Below are 22,679 nucleotides of genomic sequence, written 5' to 3'. Positions count from 1 at the left end.
CATGGGATCCTGCAATCACAGCCCTGGAAGGGAAGGCCCCACATCCTAATTTCCTCCCTTGGGGTCAGATTCGATATTCTAGTCTAATCTCTTACCCTTGGCTGGGGTCTGCAGCTTCCTGTCCCTCTCCAGCTCTTCCTCCTGTAGGCGGCTCAGAATTTCCTCCAGCGTCTTCTCAATCTCCACAAAGGATGGGCGCAGTTTTGGGTCCATCTGTAGTCATCCATACCAGCAATTCACCCTGCCCTCCTATCTTCCACCCCAAGGATGGCATTTGAATCTGTTTCTGCCATCTTTTAAGATTCAGATGTGCAGCTAAGAGGTCTTTTCTGAAGGCCCAGACCATGAAGGTGATTCCCAGAGCTAAGGTCAGGAATTGTCTAATAAGTTATTGTCTATTACCCTTCCCTGTCTCAGCATACTTTCTGTGTGTGTCTTATCCCTGTTTGGCACAGAACCCTCCAAAAGGGTATGCTCACATCGGTTTGTTCTATTCTTCCTTGAGTTCTGCCATTAACATGTTTCTGGGAGCTACCTGGACAAAGCCTAGCTACCCCTTGGTCGTAAGGGGTAGGTCCAGTCCCAGAGCTGTGCAAACTAAAGGCTAACAAACTTTCCCATGGGCGTTTGGACCAGCGGGACCCACAGTCCAACTAAAACCTGACCAGAGTTCCATGAACATCCAAGGCAAAGGGTAGTGGATCTACTCTGCAGGCTGAGGATTGGATAAAACAAAGCAATTCTCTTTTCCTTGGTCCAGAGCTCTGGAGAATCTGGCAGGCCCAGAGGAGGGGACATGGGTACTGTCACTCATCAGTGAAAATAAGATGCCTCATGAGGCTAATTAGCAGCCTCTCCCTACAGTCCTAACCAGGTGAAAAGGGTTCAGCTAGCCACTGACCAAAGCCAGGGGGGAAAAGACACTCACATTACAGCAGTTGAAGGTGAGCTGCAGAAAATCTGGAGGACAGTCTCCCACCATGTGCTGGAAAGCGTCATAGTCCAGCCCGAAGTTCTGTAGATGGGTATGGTGGAGAGGGAACAAAGGACATGGGTAGACAGGTCATTAATCCCTTCACCCATCCTGGCCTGCTCAGAAGGAGAGGCTGGGAACTGCCCCTGAGAAGCAGCCACAGAGACTAAGTTCCAGCAACTCCACCCAAAAAACAAAGCAGTTTCATAGCCTCAAAAGCAGACCCATCCCAGTGGCACTGATCCCCAGGCCTGCAGCTCACCTCTGTGCGGGGAAGATAGTCCGGATCAGCCTGGATGCGGGCGATGATCTCACAAAGGATGATACCATAAGAGAACACGTCCGCCTAGTGGGTAGTAAGACCTCAGTTTCCCTCTCAGTGGCGTGAGAGGTGGGGTTTCTGCCCCACCAGCCCAAGCCTGGGCCCTAATGCCCATATTTCATTCAATTTGTTCACTGGGCAGCTGCCAGATACCAGCCCTGCTCTTGGCAGGAAGGATGTAGATCTTCACCCTGAACATAAAGGGTGATCCTGGATACTTTCTGCTAATAGTGGATTCTAAGAAGAACCAGGCCTTGGGGTCCCCAGACTCACCTTCTCATTGTAGGGCTCATCTCGGAGAACCTCAGGTGCCATCCAGAAGGGTGAGCCCACCACAGCCAGCTTCTCACTCCCCTTGCTGTGGGTGAGATTATATGGAAAATTAGCTTGCCACTGGCTGGCGCAATGGGATATCTGACCATTGGGAACCTCTCTCCCCCAAGGATGAGCACAGACTAGGACTGACTGAATTTAGGGAGCTGAGGTTGAGCTGTGACCAAGTCTTGGCCTCTGGGGAGGAAGCTGAAGTTTTCCCTTTGCCTCAGTCCCTTCTGTGACTCCAGCACCCATTAGGGCTACCCACCTGATGTCAGGGATCTTCTCAGCCAGGCCAAAGTCAGCTACCACTGCAGAGTAACCATTCTCATCCCTCTTTATCAGGCAGTTCTAGGATTCCCAAAGAAGAAGACAACATGGCTCAGAAGTGGGAACCAGCCAGACACAGAGTTACCACTACCCATCCCTGCCATAGGGCACGTTGTCCTCTGCTCCTTAGTGAAACCACTCTCTTATGCTGACACCAGTGGTCAAACCTGGGGGCTCTGACAGCCATGTAAGATGAGTTAGGCCTGGATCTTGGATGGCTACCCTAGGATTCATATCATGCTCCAAACACAAATATTTATCTTTGATTTCTATGTGCTAGCCATGGTTCTAAGTGCCAGAGATACCTCAATGAACAGAAACTCTTGTCCTCTTGGAGCTTACAATCTAGTGGAGGAAGACACACTATCAGGCCCCTGGCCTCCCTTCCTCCTTTCCTCAGAATGCATAGACCCAAACACCAGTCGTGACCTTGCCAAGTAATGTCAGCATAGGACAAGCGCCCAAGCCTACAGTAACTTTCACTGCCCACAGGATCACAACCAACCTCCTCTCTGGCATTAAAAGTCTATGATCTAGCTCTAACCAACTGTCCTACACTTTCTCCCCTCTGCCCCTGGTGCGGCTATGCACACATCTTCATCCAAACTCCTCAGAGACAAGCTTGACTTGCAAAGCCTGAACAAGCCCTTCAAGCCTTTGCCTTTGTATACTGTTCCCTTGTTTGGAATGTTCTCCCAATTCTCTTTTTCACCTCAGAAAGTTTTATGTGTTTTAAGGCAAGCTACCTTTCCAGTCCTGTCTTCTCCAGCTCTCACCTTCATCTCTCTCTCATCTCAACTCCTTTAACTCCTCCTCTATGCCACTTCCTCTTACAGTCTAGCAGAGACCCTATCAGCAAGGCAGGAGCAAGTTCTGGTTTGGGCCTTCCTCACAGTATGCAATTCATGAGAGAGGCTCAGGACGTGCTCACTGAACAAATCCTGCTGTTTCCAGAGAAAGGATGAACCCAAATGACTTGTAAATAAACAGAAAGCAGCAACAAGCTCTCCCCAAATAGCTGCATTCAAAATAGCCCTACACTACTCTGGGTCATGAAGCACCTCACTCCACCCCACTTCCTCCAGATGCAGCAGAGAGTAGGGATCCTTGGCTCACAGGGACGTTTCTGGGGCCAGCAAGGCCCTATCTGACCCAAACCAGCCCTCCCTCCTCCTCACCAGCCTTGGCATCCAGTTTCCCAGGCATCGTCAAGTCACCTCCTGCGTCCTCCACATCAGGTACAAATCGGTCCCTTACTCTGGCCTTGACATGATCACACTATTCTCTCTTGCCTTGAGTTGGTTTCATCACATCCTCTCCTACCCCGGATCCCAGGTAGACATGCACCATCTCTGGCTTCCAAGTAGGAACCATCCTTGTTCTTGTCCTGGCTTTGGCCCTCCCATCAGTCCTGCTGGCTCGGCATCCCCCAGCTGCCTGACTTTGATTGTCTGTGAGAAGATGCGCCTAAGCCAGCTTGCCTATTACATGGCCGTAGCCCAGGCTATAGGGCACCTGCCTGTGAGGCAGTGGCAGCTCAGATCTGTCACCTATTTTGCTCCCTTCCTCCATTTCACCAACAACTCAGGCTCCTGTCTCCAAGGCCCAGTCTAAAGTCCTATTGACTATTTGCTTTATAGCCCTCAGAAACAACCCTGTTAAATTCAGCTTGGGAGCAGCAAGTAAGGAACAGAACATGGCCACAGCACACTGCCCTTGTCAGAGTGGTTTAGTTTCCGCCCCATCTTCACATTCATGAAGACCTACTGTTCACTCACTGCAAACCACCCATCTGGGAATAAGTGACTTCACAGTAGCTTCTCTGAGCAGCTGAGAAATGGCTAAGGCAGGGACGAGGAGGGCGTCAAAACACGGGCTAAGGCTGCCTCGCCCAGTCTGCCTCTGGTCTGGAGTATGACCACTGCCTCTTTTAAAGCTTCTCCACAGCCAAGAGTTGAGCATTGGAGCCAAAGACAAAGAAGGGATAGTGAAAACCAAAAGAGCTAAACTTCAGGAGTCTGTATCTGAGGTGATAAGGAAAATGGGGAGGGGCCCTGACCAGGATAAGCCCCTAAAGGGTTTTCCAAAAAACTCCTGAGCCTGCCCTTAATGGGGTCTAGGCCAGTGAGGCTTAGCTGGTAATACTTGCTGTTTTTACTTCCTTATCTCCCACTCATTCTTCACTGGCTTGTGCTGGAAGTATTCTCACTGAGGATCCCAGTGAGTTCCATGGCATTAAGCTCAATAGACAAAATTGGTCCTTATATTACTTGATCTTTCTGCTGTTGACATTGCTTATTACTTTCTTCAGCGTTTTTACATATGATTCAGGAATCGTATTAGTACCGGGTGTGCAGAGAAAAAGGAGTCGTGGTCCTGTAGGTAATAGACTAGCTATTAGAGGCTATTTTTGTTCCTTTTTGATTCTTCTCTCCTGGCTTCTATGATACTACAGTTCTGGATTTCCTTCTCTACCTTTGGCTACTCTGCAGACTCCAGTGCAGGCTCTTCTTCCCAACCATGAGGATGATGCCCTCAGGGTTCTATCTTGGGCCTACAGTTCTTGTGCTCTATGCTGGAGGCTACTCCACATTTCTTTTCTAATTACCACCTCTGTGCTGATGACTCCCAAATGTATATCCTCAGCCCTGACCTTTATCCTCAAGCTTCAGATTTGCAAATCCAGTCTATTTCTGGACATCTCCTCCTGGATTACTCAAATTGAACTCCATACATGCACCCCTGAACTCATTTTTTTCCTCCAAAAGCTAAAACTCTAGCTGTATTTTTATGTCAGCTGGCACTGCCATTTTTCCACCCAGTTTGCTAAACTAGAAACCTGGTATTCACCCTAGATTTTTTTACTCTTACTCCAACTAATTTTAGCTTCTGTTTTTCAAATAGGTCCCTCCCTCTTCATCCCTACTACTATTGCCCTAATTCAGGTCCTCATCATCCCTCCCCTGAATATTGCAATACTCTTCTAACTGGTCTCTGTGGCTTGGTCCAGGCTTGATCTACACAATCCACTTTCCTGATTCCTGCCAGCATGATCTTCGTAAAATGCAAATCGAACTGTGTTCCTCACCTATTTATGAGCAAGCAATGACATATTGTATGATTCCATTTATATGAAATGTCTAGAATTAGCAAATCCATAGAAACTGAAAATAGATTAGTAGTTGCCAAGGGCTGAAGGGAGAGAGCAAGAGGCTATGGGGTTTTCTTTTTGGAGTGATGAAAAGTTCTGAAATTAGATATTGGTGATGGTTGAATCTACTAAAAACCACTGAAATATATAATTTGAAAGGGTGTATTTTATTTTATGTGAAGTATATCTCAAAAAAGCTGTTATTTTTTAAAAAGCCGACAATGGTTCTTCATTTCCTATCTATAACATAAAATCCAAGTTACATGGTATGATATGATCAGACTCCTCTCTCTTCAACAATTATTATCCCCTACCACTCCAGCCTCACAGTCTGTACATCATACTTTTATGCCTCTATGCCTTTGTTTATGCAATTCCCTTTTTCTGGTTTGGTCTGGACTATTACCCCTCCAACACACACACACTACTTACTAAGCAGAATTTGATTTTCAAGATTCAGCTCAGGCATCATCTCTTCCGAGAAGCCTTCTCTGTACCCTCAGGTTGGGTTAAATACCTTTTTTTCAAAGCATTCTATGCATTCTCCTCTCTCTAACCTTAGCATTTGCCACATTATAATAAAAGTATCTGTTTCTATAGTCCCTTCCTATAGCTATAGACTATAAGCTTTAGGAAAGCAAAGATGTCTCAAGAGGCTAGTGGCCTAGAGAATACTTCCTAGCCCCCTGAGTAAGAGAAAGATTGCCTACTTCTGTCTGTGTGGTACCCTAGGAATTATAAAACATTTTTCACAAACACAATGCCAGTGGTTCTTCAGAACAACATTGTCAGGTGGGCACAACTAAGATTTTTACATTTAAGATGAGAAAAGTGACGCTTACAACTATAAGTGAAACAAAGACCCAGGTCTCCTGATTCTAAAGCATTCCCATCTAATGATTTTGGCCTCTCCAGAGGAACAGGCTGAAAAGCCTTCCACTGGAAACAGCAAGGCCATGGCAAGAACAATGTAGTCTTAAGAAAGCAGCAGGGGCCAGGGCCCATGGAGAAAGCAGTGCTGTTTGTGCAGGCAATATAATAAGACCCCTTCTTTTGGGACGGTAGCCCCTACCTCCAATGTTGGTTAATCTGAGGGCATCTAGTGTAATGCTTGCATTTCTCACCCAATTTGGACATGGCCCCAGTACAGACTATGTGGCTACAGAGTACAAAATATGAAGCTCAGACCACTGTGGGGTTCTGAAGAAGCCAGACCAATTTTCAGGCTGTGTGAGATGCAAGGTCTATTACATAGAGGATGAAGAATGCTTTATTCAAAAGTATCCTTGCCTAGAGTAAGCAGCAGACATAAGAGAGGCCCAGTCAGACTTCCCTGAGGCGAAAGGAGACCTTTTCAGGTTCAAAAAGGAGCCCAGGCACTGCTGCTGCCTGGCTCCCATTCCTCTTTGTCCTCACCCCTATTATAATACATCACACTGCAGCAGAGAGACTTACACGTTTGCCTCTTCACGGGCAAGGAATGACCCCATTCATCTCTGTGTCTCTAACCTAGCACAGACACACACAAAGAGCTTAGCAAAAGATTGTTATATGAAAGTTTGGATGGATGACTGAAGCAACTGGGCTTCTTTCAAAAGCATATGTCAAAGGCTCACACTGATCATACAGTTGACTCTCCACAGTGCAGACTGAGCTGCCAAGAGAATCAAAGGGGTGGCCATGAATGCATTTCTGGAAGCCAACACAAATCCTTCAGAACTAGGCCAGAGCAGACACCTGAGAGCAGCTCCTGAGGTCTCCTAGAACAGCTGCACAGTCAGTATTGGCACTATAGCTCCAAAAAGGTGAGTCACTTTTACAATACAACATGATAAGCCCTGACAGAACCACCCTTGGACACTAGCACAATGGGACAAAGTGCTCTGGGGGCACAGGAGGGAATCTGATGAGCTCTTGGGGGAGCTCTCCTCCAGAAAGCCTAGCTACCCTAACATAGTGATCTTTCTTTTCTCTGAAAACCTATAGTCTATAGCTGAACTCTCAATTATAAAATGCTGTGGACTACTCTTTAGTTTTTTCCCAATAAGACTGTAAGTACCTCTAGGTCAGAAACCGTCCTTTACTAACATTCTTTCATCCACTGTGCCAGACACAGGAGACTCTGATGTAGGTGTGGAGGAAATAACTGTGTGACTGATAGATAACTTGTCATGATCTCCCTCCACCTTAGAAGAAATGGTGCTCTCTGAGTAGGAAGCAAAGATTTGATTTTGGCTGAATGCCCAAGGTAAGAGTAGGCTATCGACTGAAGGCAGTGTCCACCCATTTGCCTGGAACACGTGCAGTTTCCTTAGTCTTGACTTTCCAAAACATTCGAAGGGAGGAGAAAAGGCTGATGAAGGGATAAGATACCACCTTCCAGGTCCCAACTGTCCAGTCCTCACAGGCACGGATGAAGATAAAGGACTCCTCATAACTAGGCCTCAGCTGGTCACCAGATTTGACTGCCGGCTGCATTCCAGTAACAATGCAGCTGACTACAAATGGCCCTGCCACACCCAGGGGCCCTATAATCACCTCCCAAAGCTATTTTCTATGTTGTAGTTTATAAACCAATGGCCAGGGTCCCTCAGGGATAGTGCTGCTGTTTGGAACACCAGAACCATTCTAATGTGATGTAGCCAGAGACTCACTGCTCTAGGCCTTATTGGCTCTGAGAGTACAGCCTGCTGTTGTTCCCTTTGCAAACTTTTTCTTATAACAGCTTCCCTACCCCTCATCCATGACAGAAGGAGTGTAGGAGTATGTGCATGCATGTATGTGTGTGTGCATGTGTATGTACTGAGGTGTGGGGAATGAAATGACAGCTATTCTTGGGCAGGTACAAAACTCCTGTATATCTCCCTAGAAGACTTTAGATCAGCTCTTGGACAGAAGTCATAGTAGATGATTTATAGATCCCACATAAATGATCAAACAGTGCTATTTATATAAGCCTTGTCATGGTGGTGTCTTGGGCCACTTGCCCCTGAGGTGTCTGTCTTGTAGCATGGCCAACATTCTCTAAAAGCAACTCTTTTCTAACCTGGTCACACAGCAATTTGGACAGCAAGAGAATACTACAGAGGCCAGCTGACGCCAAAGAGGAACTGGCAGGATGGCAGAAACTCAATCACACAGACAGAAAATGGGTCAGTACATTATGGCCCTCAAAACCTGCACTCAAGTGACTAAAAATCACTGAATGCCTGCTCTCAGTTAAGAGCTACTTCCTGGAGGCCATGAGAGAGAACAGTAAGAGACAGGCTCCCACATTGCCTTGACTGCTGTCACTCCTATAAGGCAAGAATCTCTTAACCCTCCTCATGCCATGTGCTCTTGCAATACACACTCAAGAGACAGAAGTCAAGTGTAAAGGTTCTCAGGATGTATGTGTTGCCTGGCTCAACACTGAAAGGTACCTGCTGTGAGCCAAGATTGGCTTTCTAAGGACTAGCTATACAGAGTAATAAGTTGTATCGTTGTATCCTGTATGATTAAATGTTAAATCTATAAGAGATCTCCATCATTTCAAAGCTCATTAATGACTGGTTTCTTAACACAGCTTTCTTGGTAATGGAGGACGGTATCTCGAAGAGTTGTGCAAGTAAAGCTTTCATACCTTAGATGTGAGGTCCCGATGGAAAATGCCTTTGAAGTGAAGGTAGCTGAGGCCCACTGCTATGTCATAGGCCAGTTTCACCCTCACAGTCCAGGGCAAATGCAGGTTACTGTCTAGCAACTGTTCCAGGTTTCCAGAGTTGATATACTACAAAACAGAAGGAAAATCCAGCTACCATTTGTCAGGAATGTTTAGACTGGTGGTTAAAACCACTAAAGAGTAAACACCTAGAAGATAGAGACTGTTTATATTCTTTAAGTTACTGAGGGTTTATTCTGCATCCAGGCACTACGGTAGGTGCTGCACACAAAGATACCTTCCTTTGAGGAGATCACAATCTATTAAGAGATACAGACAATATCATGTGGTAAATGCTAAAATATAGCACTGGTAGGTAAGACAGCACTATACAGCACAGAGGATAAAGTTACTAACTCAATCTTGGCATGTCAGAGAAAGCTGCATGGAGGAAATAAACAGTCAAAAAAATGACCTAGGAGAGCAGGAAAAAAAGACAGTCCACACAGAGGGTGCAGCATATGCGAAGTTATAGGTTAAGTGCATGGTGCATTCAGGAAACTAACTTACTCAATATGGCCAGACTGCATGAATAGGAGAGGTAGGTGAGGCCAATATGCTTTGCTAAGATATATGGACTTTATCCTGTCTATAGGGAACACAATAAGTCTTTTAAGCAGAAGAGCAACATGTTCATATTTGCTTTTTAAAGAACAGATTTTAGCAATGGTATGATAGATGGATTAGAGTGGAAAATATGGAGATAGGAAAATAGGTTAGGAGATTATTGCAATAATCCTGGTGAAAGAAGGGTGCCTGAGTTAAGGCAATAGTGGAGGCATTGGAATAGAGCAAGATTAAAGATGTATTTAGATGGCAGAGTCAGAAAAACCTGATCACTGCCTGGATGGGGGGACGAGAGCAATGAAAAGCTCTACGTTGATCCCAGGCTATTGGTCCCTGGATGCCATTATTAAATATCCAGAATATAGGGAGAGAAGCAAGTTTTTAGAAGAAGAGGCAATGTTAAAAGACAGCGAATTCAGTTAGGACATGTTGAGTTTAAAGGCCTGTGGGACAACTAAGGTGTGAAATGTTCTAGAGAAAGTCAGTTTAAAGTTTAGGAACAAAGTCTGGGCTAAAAACTAACGTTTAGGAGGTAATAACATTGAACTGAAGAAGTCACTGATGCCAAGGAGTATATAAAATTGCCCAGGGGATAACATGTAAGGTGGGAAATTAACAGAATCCCAAGGAATGGTAACATTTAAAGGAGCAAGCAGAGGAAGAAGAACCAAGCAAGAAAGTCATCATAGAAGCCAAAGAAGGAGAACATTCCAAAGAGGAAATGACCAAAAGTATCAAATGCTACAGATCAAGTAAGATGAGCATGAAAAGTGTCCAACAAATTGCAAGTAGGAAGTCACTGGCAACCGCGGCCAGAGCAGTTCCAGTAAAGTGGTTGAGACCAAAGTGAACTGAGGAGTGAGTAGGAGATAAAGCTATGGAGAAACTATGTGAGGATGTACTCTTACAAGAAATTTGTCTGTTCATCATTCCTACATACCCATGAAGGACTGTTTTGCTTTTTTTTAAAGAGCAAATAAACATATTTATACAGAGATGATGATGATAATAATAATAACAGCAACTAATAATTATTTATATAGTACTTACTTTGTGCCAGGCACTATTCTAAGAACTTTACGTTAACTATCTCATTTAATCTACAACATAACCCTACGAGGTAAGTGTACTATTATTCTCATTTTACGAAAGGCATTTAGAGGTTAAGCAACTTGCTCAAGGTTACCCAATTATTAAGCAGCAGATCCAGGGTTCAGACCCAGGCAGTCTGGCTCCAGAGTTCATGCTCTTTACCACTACATTACACTGGAGAGTTAGAGGCCACAGTATCTGAATCAGAGAGCCTCATGCAGGACAAGAGCTCAAAAATTTTTGCCAATTAGGTTAATGAATTTATTCAAACCTTACATGATGGTTTTTCTCCCTCTCCTTCCAAAGGACAAAAAGGGGAAAGTTCCTCTAAGCCTAAAATTATGCTCTTAATACCTATTTTTTGGGTGAGATTGAATTTACAAAAGACTAGGGAACCTAATGGGACAGGAGGCAAGAGAATTTTAAAATCTGAATTTTAGTCCAATTCTGCCTCTTAATAGCCATTTAACTTTGGACAAATCAACTAATTAGGCTATCCTTCAGTTTTCCCACCAAGGTATTGATAATCCTTGATCCATATAACTCACAATGTTATTCTGAGAATCTAATACAAATATATAAAAGTGCTTAGAAAAAATTTAAGTGCCACATACTCCTGAGATTTTCTGATATGGTAACATAAGCACCAAAAAGAACCAGTTGGGGGCAGCACGATGCAGCACTTCAGATCGTTTGATGAGGCAGATCAGGTTTGGCAAGGCAGAAAAAAAGGCTAAAAATATACCTAACTTCTCAAAAGGGAAACCTGTAGATCTGCTTCATCCTGCTTGATAATCCATCTTTGGAAGTCTCAAAATGAGGCATAATGACGGCATTAGCACAGTGCCTTTGTCTCTTCACTCTAGTTGAATCTGTCCACGGTTCACATTTGAGGTGCTCACTTACTAAAAAAGAAACTGAACTTGCAAACTCGGAAGCTACATGGGGGCAATGAAGCTGACATCTAATCACGCAGACAAATTTCTTTAGCTCTGAGAGTCAAGAATGTCTGAAGAGGTGGTGGTTCACTTCTTTGGCATGGTGACAGTGTTACGTGGAAGGCCTGACTTCAGGAGCCTGACTCAGGTTTCCCAACTGAGGGCCAGGCAGAAAGGACTATGATGAAAAAGGCTGTATGTGCACTCTCTGTGGGCCAGGCTAAGCCAGGACTCTTGATTCTAGTTCATATGTTTACTCTGTTCTGCTATGTCTCTGAAGGACTGAGAAATCCACAGACCAAGCCAGAGGGTGGAGAGCCGACGAGAAAGGTGAGACAAGGAGAGGAATCACACTGGCTAGTAGGTTCTGGCTTTTCCAGGCAAAATAGAAAAGCACAAAAAACCAGGACCAGAGAGAGAAACCGAATGGAGTTTATTGTTACAACCCATGCCTCTTGCCTGTCTTTGGTGAATACTTTGGTGGGGCTGATAAACCTCTGGGCCCTCAGAAACCACAACTTCTCAGTGTCTTAAGACCTTTGAATATACGAGGAAAGGAAGTTTGAGATCTGCCAACAAGGAAGATTTCTAAGTTCCTACATGCTCTGTGTGCCCATTAGTTGGGAGGTTCACTTCCCCATAAGCAAGGCGCGGAGCAGACTCAGCTGGTGTGTCATTTGAACAAACCCATCTGCGGGGAGCAGAGGCAAGAGCAACTGCATGAGCACATTCAGCTTTCCGGGATGAGCATAACAGCTGCTTTGCTTTCATTTTCTTTCACACCACTCCCTCAGGCAGCCCTACAAAACAACCTAAGGCACTGGCAATACATTTAAACAACCTACTAGAGAGAGAAATTTTTACATTTTTTATTGTTGTTCTTTTAAACTTTCAAGTCCAGAAAACTATAATATCAGCCAATCAAATGTGTTACAGGTACTTTAGTACCTCTCAGTGACTGTTTCCCAACTTTACCTACACCAAAATCTGCCTCTGCTCCTCGGGGTCTAATAAAATATTATAATGGAGTTTCTGCCATTTCATTTGTGTTTGATACTTGATTTCATTAAAGACTCTTTTCCTAGAAGGCAATCAGTAAATAAATGTGTGTTGGTGACTAAACAATATTATGTAAGCAAGAAATCATATGCCAACACCCTAAAAAAATCACAGAAGGGACAGATAAGTGAATAGTCAGTTCTCCACTCAGGAATATCAATTCAGGGTATTTCTACAAACATTTATTGAGCACTCCTCCCGTTCCTGCCATATGAGAGTAAGAACCTGTCTATTTACATCAACATTAAATCCCCCAGTGATTAGAAGAGTGTCTGGCACATGGTAAATGTGGCTATATAAAGATGAATAACATTCACTTCATACCTTAAAGAAGTCCAGTGAAAGAAACATAGGTAAGTAAATAATACCAATAACCCTTTAGCCTAGGTAAATACTTGGGTTATGAAAGTAGAAACTGACTCTGCCTGTGGACTTTGGAAAGTCTCAGAGAGGAAGTAACATCTGAGATGGATCCTAAAAGAGAGTTAGGAGTTGTATTAGGGTGAGAGTATGGTTCTTCCCATATATCCTCTATAGGCTCTGATGGTACCAACTCAGGCACAGGCAGACACATAAACATGCTCACACAGAGAATATTCTGGAGCAGCACTAGGCAATACTTACCTCTCCCTGAGGTAACATTCACTACACCCAAGACTCCTGTTCCCAATTCTTGCTGACTCTAGTCAGCTATAGTAGCCTCACCCAATCATAACTAGTCAGAAGAATAAGACAAAATGGTTGCTTTTTTTTTCTTTGAATTATCAATGTACTGATATCTGCAACCAAACAAGCTTATCTCTGAATAGTGGTTCAAAGGCATTTTCAGAGAGACTCTGAAGAAAATATCAACTGTAAGAATTATTATTCTTTTTTAAAATATCTACCCATCTGCCTAACTGGGCACTTACCCAAGGCAGATAAATGTGCTGCCATCCAACTAACAGAGATCATTTGCTGCCACCTAATTAGCGTGGTTGTCCTGAGAAAATCCATCCATCTCTCTATCCATCCACCTACACAAACACTGAAAACCTACTATGTGATAACACAAAGATAAGTGGGCCCAGTCTCTGCCCTTAGCTCACAGTCTAGTCTAGTGTAGTTCACAGTCTAGTAGTGATGACATATAATCAACTAACAATTTTTTTCACATAGAACAATAACATGATCAGACATGCTACAGAGAGATATCATTCTAACAGTAATATAAAAACCATATGGAAAAGTCAGGAATTGAGGCTGGGAGAACAGTTAGGAGGCTTCTGGAATCACCCAGGTGGGAAGTAACAAAGGCCTGAATAAGACAATGGCAGCAGGAATGGAAAGGAGACATCTCAGAGGTAGAAGCAACAAGATTTGGTGTTTAATCAAAGGCAGGGAGTATTTAAAAGAGATAAGATATACAAAGTATGTCCAGCACAGTGCTTATCTCATAGTACACAACTCATTCTCCCCAATGTCAACATCTTATCATCATCATCCCTCCCCTGGGTTACTCCATTAGCTTTCTAACTGGTCTTCTTGTTCTCACATCTTGAATAGACATAACCCTCATTCCAATCCATTTTCCATAATACAGTAAAGATAATCCTTCTGAAATGCCAACCTGAAGCCACTTAACTATTAAAATTATTCAATGATGCCCTATTACTCTTAGGATAAAACCCACAATCCTTAGTATGGCATACAAAGCCTTTCACTCCTGCTTATAAAGGTCTGACCCCTGATTATTTGCACATTTGTACCCAATGCTGGTCCATTTACCTGGAATATCCTTCCCGTACCTAGGCCTGGCTAAGTACTCATTGTTGAGGATTCAGTTCCATTTCATGGAAGCCCATATGTAGGGCTGGGAGTAAGAAAGACATTCTATGCAAAACGAACACAAAGATATAATGCAGAGATTAGTAGTTATTCCTTTTTTTTTCCCTGCATAAAGTAAAAGTAGGGGAGAAGGGATAAAGCTAAAAAATTAAGATGGGTAGTACAGTGTAGTGATGAAGCCCACACACTGCATAATTAGACTGCCTAGGATTGAATTTCACCTCTGACTACCTGTGTGACCCTGGGTTGGTTACTCAATTTCTTTAACACTCATCTATAAAATGGAAATAATAATAGTACCTAACCCATAGAATTATGAAGATTCAATGAGTTGATGTGTAAAATGCTTAGAACAATGTCAAACAAAGTTCTCAATGTATGTCAGTTGTTATTATTCCTATTATTATTATTATATTTATTATTAGTGTAGAAGTTCTGGAACACCAAAATGAAACATCTATAGTTAATTTGGCAGACCACAGGGACCACTAAAGGTTTCTAGGTAAAAGTATAACATGATCTGTTGCGTGTTGATTATATCTCCCAAAAAGATATGCTCAAGTCCTAACCCCTGGTCCCTGTGAATGTGACCTTATTTGGAAGTAGGGTCTTCGCATATGTAATCAAGTCAAGATGAGGTCATACTGGAGTAGTGTGGACCCTTAATCCAATATGACTGGTATCTTTATAAAAAGAGGAGTAGAAACACAAACACACAGGGAGAATGTTATGTAATGATGGACACAGAGATTTGAGTGACACATCTACAAGACAAGGAACGCCACCAGAAGCTAGGAAAAAGCAAGGAAGAATCTTCCCCTAGAGCCTTCAGAGAGACCACGGCCCTGCCAACACTTTGATTTTGGACACCTAGCCTTCAGAACTATGAGAGAATAAATTTCTGTTATTATGAGCCACCCCATGTTGTGGTGCTCTGTTATGGCAGCCCTAGGAAACTAATACATGAACAAAACTACATTTTAGAAAGATCATGCTGGTAGCAGGATAGAGGAGGAACTAGAGGAGGATTTGGAGGGTGCTGCAACCGTCCAGATGAGAGGTGACCAAACACCTGACTTAGAGTGCTATTACAGGCATGAAAAAGTGGGCTAGAGTTAGAATATGTAGAGGTAGAATCTAAAGGAGTTAGCAAATGAGTGGTAGATATGAGAACTAAGGAAAAAGAGTCAAAGGCAACTCAGAGATTCCAAATTGAGGTGTTCAGAGAAGCAATGAGAAGAGATTCTATAATCTTAAGTGCCATCAGTAAGTCAGAAATCCATCAGAAACCAGCATTAATGCCAAATAGCCAAATCAGTGGCTTCTGTTCTTTGGATGGGCCCTCTACAGAGGAGGGCCTGGGCCCCGACCTAGTTTTCACTGAAGCCCAACAATGCCATTGTGCTAGCCACTGTATGTTTGTTGGTCGGCTCCAAACACAAAGGCAAGCAGACATCCCATCCTGCTAGCTTGGTTTAAAGAAGAAAAGAAAGCTTTGTTACTGCCCTGGGTAATTCCAGGACAGGCATCCCAAGAGTGCCCTGTGGGAGGCTTGTGCTCCAAAGGAGCCTCCTGATCTCAGCTCGAGGTTCCGCAGCCACTACAAGTGTACATCCGTATATCTGCCAAGGCCTGAGTTTGCCATGATTCAGCCTCTACTCCAGGAGGTCCAGCAGGGCCTGCCTGACTAAACAGTCAGTAGTAACGAACTGATTCAAAGAGAAAGGGAACCCAAAATTTGTTTCAGAATATTTAAATGTTTCACTCTCTCTGCCTTCATATATGCTTATCTACTGTACAGAATACTCCTCTTCCCCTTCAGAGCTTTGCTAATTCTTACTTGTCCTTCTAAACGCAGCTTGAGTCTTTCATTTTGGAAAGCATTTCCTGATACCCTCTCCCATACTGTGTGCCACTTTAGCCCCCCTGCATGTATTTCTACTATTGTTTATCACGTTGTACCACAACCTTGATGGCAGGGACCAGGTCTTTCTCAACTTTGTTAGCCCAGTATTCAGTGAAGTGAACAATAAATTGCTGAATGAACAAATGAATGATCAAGTACATTTAAATAAATGGAGGCTGGTTTTAAGTTCCTTCTTTTATTGGAGGCTCTCCCAATTCAGTCATTAATATAATTTAAGATCAAAAAGAGAAATGTGCTTTTAGAGGAATCTTCTGATAAATACCATGCAAAACAAATATTTAATAATACCTATTATATGGCAGATACTATGGTAGCACTGGATATATAGTGAAATACAAAACAGTGTGTTTGGCCACTCAGTAATATGAAATTCTGAGGATCCTTTTACCACCCTATCAGCAGACTCCTTAAAGTGGTCAGAATGACATGCAATTAAAAAATATAACAGATCTCTTTTTGGAAATTATAGAAGATATTTCTTTTATCAGCTGCTGAAAGCCAAGTAGAAGAAGCCATGAAGATAACTCCTCCTCTTCCCTTACACTTCCCACAGACACTTAGTACAAACCCATTCATCACTTTAAGAACATAAGTTTGTTTAATGTACCTGAAGCAGTATGACTGTTTTTCTATGCATGTAAGATACTATAAACATCAAAATGACTGTTTACCCACAAGATTCAAAAAAGTATGATTAAGCTTTCCCCACAGATTTTGAACTCTTACATCAAACATCTCATAATCAAAATCAAATTTGTTTAAACAAAGTAAACATTAAAAGATAAATCTGTAGAACAAATCTTCTCGAAAAATAAACTAAGATAATAATAAGACTGTTGCCTTTACCCCATGAAGCTCTACTAGCAATCAGTGGTCTCAGACAGGATTTAAGATCAGGCCAGAGCTTCAGACCATCCAGTCTGCTCTCCTATCCCAAAATCCATAATAACTCTACTAGCAACATGGCTATTGGGGCCATGTTTAAAGCATTCTTCCCTCCAGCTTGCTACCCTATGTCTATTACAACCCTGCACTCTCCTGATCCAGACAAAAATCTCTGACATTCCCCTGATGATTGGGCTCCGAGTGAACAAACCAATCCCTTAAGGAAGACAATGCACCCTGCCTTCCCACCAGATCTGAGGAGTAGGGGCTTGACAGTGGACAAAATGAAAATAGAAACCAAAAGATGTTAAGTTTCTAATTAAGGTGATTTATATCAAAGCAGACTCCATCCTCAAATGAACCAATCATTTCTTCTACCTCCTTTGCCTATATCAGCACACTACTTGGCCTCTGTATAAGGAAGAAGTCAAGCAAAAGTTAAAGGAGGTAAACTACAAGCTCAAATGGTATCTTCTAGTGGCAAATGGTAGGTAGGCAGGTAGAAAGGGAGGGAAGGTTTCCAATTTGCTATGTGGAAGACACCTTCCCAGCCTAACTGTCACTCCAAGTGCAGGCAGAAATCTCCTCTGAAGGCTACAGGTCAGATAGATAACTAAATACCCTCAAGTTCACAGAAATTCACAGACTACCAAAGGAAGTTATCAAAGGAAGGGGTGGGGAAAGAGGATACAGCCAGTTCTGGTTCTACTGCAGAGAAAATAGATTTGAGGTCTAATGTACACATAGATATAAATTTAGTGTACACATAAATATCTACATTCTCAAGGAAAAAGGGAGAGCCTTTTCTTTTCCTTGGTTTCAGACAATCTCAAGTGTTAGAAGGATGTGCCCTCTTTAATGAGAGAGTAAATGAGAAAAATCAGATGGTTAATCTTGAGTGAAGTCTAGATTAATCTTACCAATTTGTTCAAAATTATATTTTCTCTGTCAGCCACTGGGACTCTCTGGGAAGCAGCTAATGCTGATCTCAGGCCAACTCTCAATTCAAGCAAAGCAGCAGATCTGGATACGATGTCCCTCAGAAGGGTTTTGGGGATTCTAAATTGTAAAACTTTTTTCTAAATAACTAGAAGCATAGAATGACCATAGCACTGAATTATGAAACCCTTTCCAAGTAAATCCAGAAGGTCCAAACACACAATTAACTTCACTTCATGAGTCCATTGAGAACAGGTTCAATGCCATGCCTAGATCAGTGTCTGGCAGAGTAGGCCCCAATAAATGCTTCTTGAATGAATTAATGAATGAATTCCATAAAGTGTCCCTAATCATCTATTTACATATAAGGATCACTTCTCCACTTCCCATGAGTCAGCTCTCATCAGCTACCTCAGTCTTCAGAGCTTAGACTAGGAAGGTCTTGTCCAAGGAAGGGCCTTAAGATGCAGTGGTGTGCTGTCCTTGAAAGGCTCAGACAAAAACTGAGTCTGGTCTTCTATAGTGAAGACCAGACTGGCATAGAGACTATGCCAATTACAGTGTTATGTTCAAAAAAACATTTCCCAGGGCCAGCCCCAGTGGCCTAGTGGTTAAGTTTGGCACACTCCACTTCGGTAGCCCGGGTTCGGTTCCTGTGCACAGATCTACACCACTTGTCTATCAGTGGCCGTGCCGTGATGGAGGCTCACATACAAAATAGAGGAAGATTGGCAGCAACATATGTTAACTCAGGGTGAATCTTCCTTAGCAAAAAAAGTAAAAACAAAATACAACTATTGTATTATGGAAGCTCATAGGAGCGGTACCTAACTAATTTTGGGAGATCAGAAAAGGCATCCCAGAGAAAAAGATATCTAAGCTGGGTCCTGAAGGTTAAGTAGGAGTTGGCCAGGCCAATGGGAGATGGAGAAGTTCTGTTCTATGCAGTTGGAAGAGCTGGTGCAGAGGCCCAAAGGTGGAAAGGGTCATGTCCTATTTGAGGAACTGAAAGAGATTTAATAAGGCTGTAGTGCATGGTTGAGACAGGAGCAAAGAGGTAAGAGAGGAAGTGAGGAGTAAGGCCACAGAAATAAACAGCAGCAGGATTAAATGTTTTGACTTTATCCTGAGGTCAATGAGGAACCATAGAAGGGTTTATGCGGGAGAAATAAAATTATTAGATTTGTATTAAACACTGTGGTGTTGGAATAAAGAGAGACATATAGACCAGTGGAATATAATAGAAATAAACCCTCATGTATCAATGGGGAAAAGACAGTCTCTGCAACAAATGAGAAATGCAAATCAAAACCACAATGAGATATCACCTCACACCCACTAGGATGGCTACTTTATGTCAAGGGCTAGTTTAAGTAAACTTCAAAAAGGAGAAGCTGTTCTATGAAGGTGGCGGAACAATTGTCTAAGGCTTTCTATAGTACTTGGCACAAGTAGCTGCTGATTAAATGTTTGTTAAAGTAATTAATAACTCGTAAAAGCATTAGTATAGTGCTTAGCTTTTCTACAAATGATAGTTCTCTCCCTTCATTCATTTTTTTTTTACTCAAAGAAAAAAAAAAATACCCACAGAAAATAACAAGTGTTGACAAGGACGTGGAGAAATTGGAACCCTTATGCACTATAAGTGGGATTGTAAAATGGTGCAACTACTACGGAAATCAGTATGGAGGTTCCTCAAAAAATTAAAAATAGAACTACCATATCATCCAGCAATCCCACTGCTAGTTATATATCCAAATATATACATATATATATACATGCACACCCATGTTCATAGCAACATTATTCACAATAGCCAAGAGTAGGAAGCAATCCAAATGTCCATTGATGGATGAATGAATAAGTAAAATGTAGCATATACTTACAATAGAACATTTTTCAGCCTTAAAAAAGGAAGGAAATTCTGTCACATGTTACAGCATGGATGAACATTTAGGACATCCTGCTAAGTGAAATAAGCCAGTCACAAAAAGACATACTGTATGATTCCACTTCTCTGAGGTACCTAGGGTAGTTAAAATCATAGAAACAGAAAGTAGAATAGTGGTTACCAGGGGCTTGAGGAAGGGAGAAATGGAGAGTTGTTTATTGGTATAGAGTTTCAATTTTGCAAGACAAAAAAGATCTGGAGATCTGTTGCACATCAATGTAAACATAGTTAATACTCTTGAACTATACACTTAAAAATGGCTAAGATGGTTAAAAAAAATAGGTTTGTGTTTTCAAAGGACCACTCTGGCTGGCAATATGGATTTAAGGTGAGGAACAAGACTGATAGGGAGACTAGTTAGAAGGTTGTGGCAAGAGATGATGATGGCAGAAGGAACTGATGTAAGATAAACCAACTCAAGATAAGAGGTAAAATGGACAGGAAATGATGATTGATAAGATACAGGAAATGGGAGAAGTCAGGGATGAAGGGACAGAACTATCATTTGTGGAAAAGCTAAGCACTATACTAATACTTTAATGAGTTATTAATTACTTTAACAAACATTTAGTAATCAGCTACTTGTGCCAAGTACTACAGACAGCCTTAGACAATTGTTCCGCCACCTTCATAGAACAGCTTCTTTTTGAAGTTCACTTAAACTAGCCCTTGACACAAAGTGTCTGCTTAATAATTACTTGTTGAGTAGGAAACAGACACAAGCAATTACTGTAGGAAGATGAAATGTGCTAAAATGAGCATGTTAAGGAAAGAAATGCTTATGATTCACTTTAGAAATCATTGATTTAAGAATTTACTATCTAAGCAAACAATGGTGACCATGCTAACAAGAAAAGACCCACATAAAGAGCAAGTAAACATAGACAGTGCAGACAGTGATTATGTATCAGGTACAGGAATACTGAAATGTCCTTGAGTAGTAAGAATGTGTGAGAGGTATGTTGGGAGGCCACCCTCCTTCCATTGTCCCTACTTGCTACAGAATCCAAAGTAGGAACAGCTCTCAAGAGCCAACACAGATCCAATTCCTGTGAATGAAACCACTTATGAAGTTAAGAAAAACACACTAGTCAAAACTTCTATTAGAAACAGGTTTAGCCTAAACTCAAAAAGAGCTCTATGAATCCAACTGCCACACTAGGTTCACAATCATGGAGAGGATTAGGAGATAATTAGCTAGAAATCCCCTAAAGCATTTTCTGAATCCTTCTGCTGTCCTATCACTACCAACACTATGAAAAGATTCATCAAATGGATGGCCAAAACGACCTTGAAAGAGCCTGATGTTTTTGTGGCAAACAGTTTAACTGCTGGAAGCGCAAATGTTGGGAAGCAGTATTCATTCATTCATCCATTTATTCATTCGCCCAACTAATATTTATTGCCTGCCTTTATGTGCCAGTTACTAAAGATTCAGCAGTGAACAAAACAGCCAAGCCCAAGGAGCTTAAAGTCTAGTAAACACAGGATTATAGTCAGCCAGAACTTGATTTAAATTCCAGCTCTACTACTTAGGTAAGAGAACTTAGATAAATTAATTTCTTTCTGAGCCTCAGATTTCTCATCTGTAAAGTGGGGAAAATACCACCTATTTCATGGGATTGTGTGATAATTAAACGATATATGGAAAGAGAAAAAAAAAAAAAAAAGCTTAGCAGGCCCTGAGACATACAAAGCATTTAGTAAAAAAAAAAACAATGATTTTTCATTATTATTACTCAAAAAGTAATACAGCAGTTGAAACATGCCTCCTTCCAAATCAATGAACTGTTTTCTGATGAAACATTTCATCAGAAAAGGCTAATAAACAGGTTCTGAACAAGGAAGGTATCACTCAGAATACTCCTTGGAATCCTGATGTTCCATAAAGTTATCTCCACTTGGATGTCCAATAAATATCTCAAACTCGACCTGGTCAAAATTGACCTCTTGATCATCTCCCATCTTGTACCTCCTATAGTCTTCCCCATCTCCATTAACAGCAGCTCTATCTTTCAGGTGTTCAGGCCCCAAATCTCAGAGTCATCCCAAATCTCAGAGTCATCTTTGACTTCTTTCACCTTTTCACACCCCACACCCAATACATTAGGAAAGCCTGTTTTCTCTACTTTCAAAATAGACCCAGACTCACCAGCTCCACTGCTACTACTCTGGTCCAAGTTACCATCATCTTTCATCTTTATTGCACAGTCATTATTGCACAGACTCTACTGCAATAGTGTCTTAACTAGTCTTCCTGCTTTCACCCTTGCCTCCTTTTCAGTCTATTCACACGTAGTAGCCAGAGCAATCCTGTTAAAAGATAAGTCACATCATGTCATATCTCTACTCAGAAACCTCAAAAGACTTCACAATTTGTCCTGAGTAAAAGCTGAAGTTCTTACAATGGCCTATAAGATTGACGTGATCTGGCTCATGTTTACTCTCTGACCTCCATCTAATACTGTTCTTTTTCCTCTCTCTGCTGCAGCCACATCACCCTCCTTGGATTCTTTGACCACAACAGGTACATTTCTGCTTCCAAGTCTTTGCAGTTGCTGTTCCCACTGCCTAGAATACTCCTTCCCCAGATATTCACACAGCTAGTTCCCTTAACTCCTTAATTTTTGCCTCTTTTGTGAGACCTTCCCTGCCCACATATTTGAAATTGTAATATATATGCTAAGTGCGGTGGGGTTTGCA

The 22,679-nt window shown here is 42.2% G+C and overlaps 1 protein-coding gene across 2 annotated transcripts in view; it reads right to left on the bottom strand.

The window, feature by feature from the left end:
* TESK2 (testis associated actin remodelling kinase 2) overlaps positions 1 to 22,679 on the bottom strand; it is a 135,044-nt gene that overhangs the window by 1,849 nt on the left and 110,516 nt on the right. Inside the window, exons 5-10 of one of the 2 annotated variants that reach the window (XM_004442015.3) lie at positions 8,714 to 8,860; positions 1,879 to 1,961; positions 1,569 to 1,653; positions 1,236 to 1,319; positions 929 to 1,015; positions 96 to 213 (exon numbers count right to left, since the gene is read on the bottom strand). In XM_004442015.3, coding sequence (XP_004442072.1) covers positions 96 to 213; positions 929 to 1,015; positions 1,236 to 1,319; positions 1,569 to 1,653; positions 1,879 to 1,961; positions 8,714 to 8,860 — 604 coding nt within the window. The remainder of the gene's footprint in view (positions 1 to 95; positions 214 to 928; positions 1,016 to 1,235; positions 1,320 to 1,568; positions 1,654 to 1,878; positions 1,962 to 8,713; positions 8,861 to 22,679) is intronic. The other variant, XM_014796454.2, reaches the window with a different exon arrangement.

Source organism: Ceratotherium simum, chromosome 22, assembly GCF_057802395.1.
Source record: "Ceratotherium simum simum isolate JZ-2026a chromosome 22, ASM5780239v1, whole genome shotgun sequence".
Classification (NCBI taxonomy): Eukaryota; Metazoa; Chordata; class Mammalia; order Perissodactyla; family Rhinocerotidae; genus Ceratotherium; species Ceratotherium simum.
Note: the sequence above shows the minus strand (reverse complement) of the source record. Positions and strands in the feature narration are given on the sequence as shown.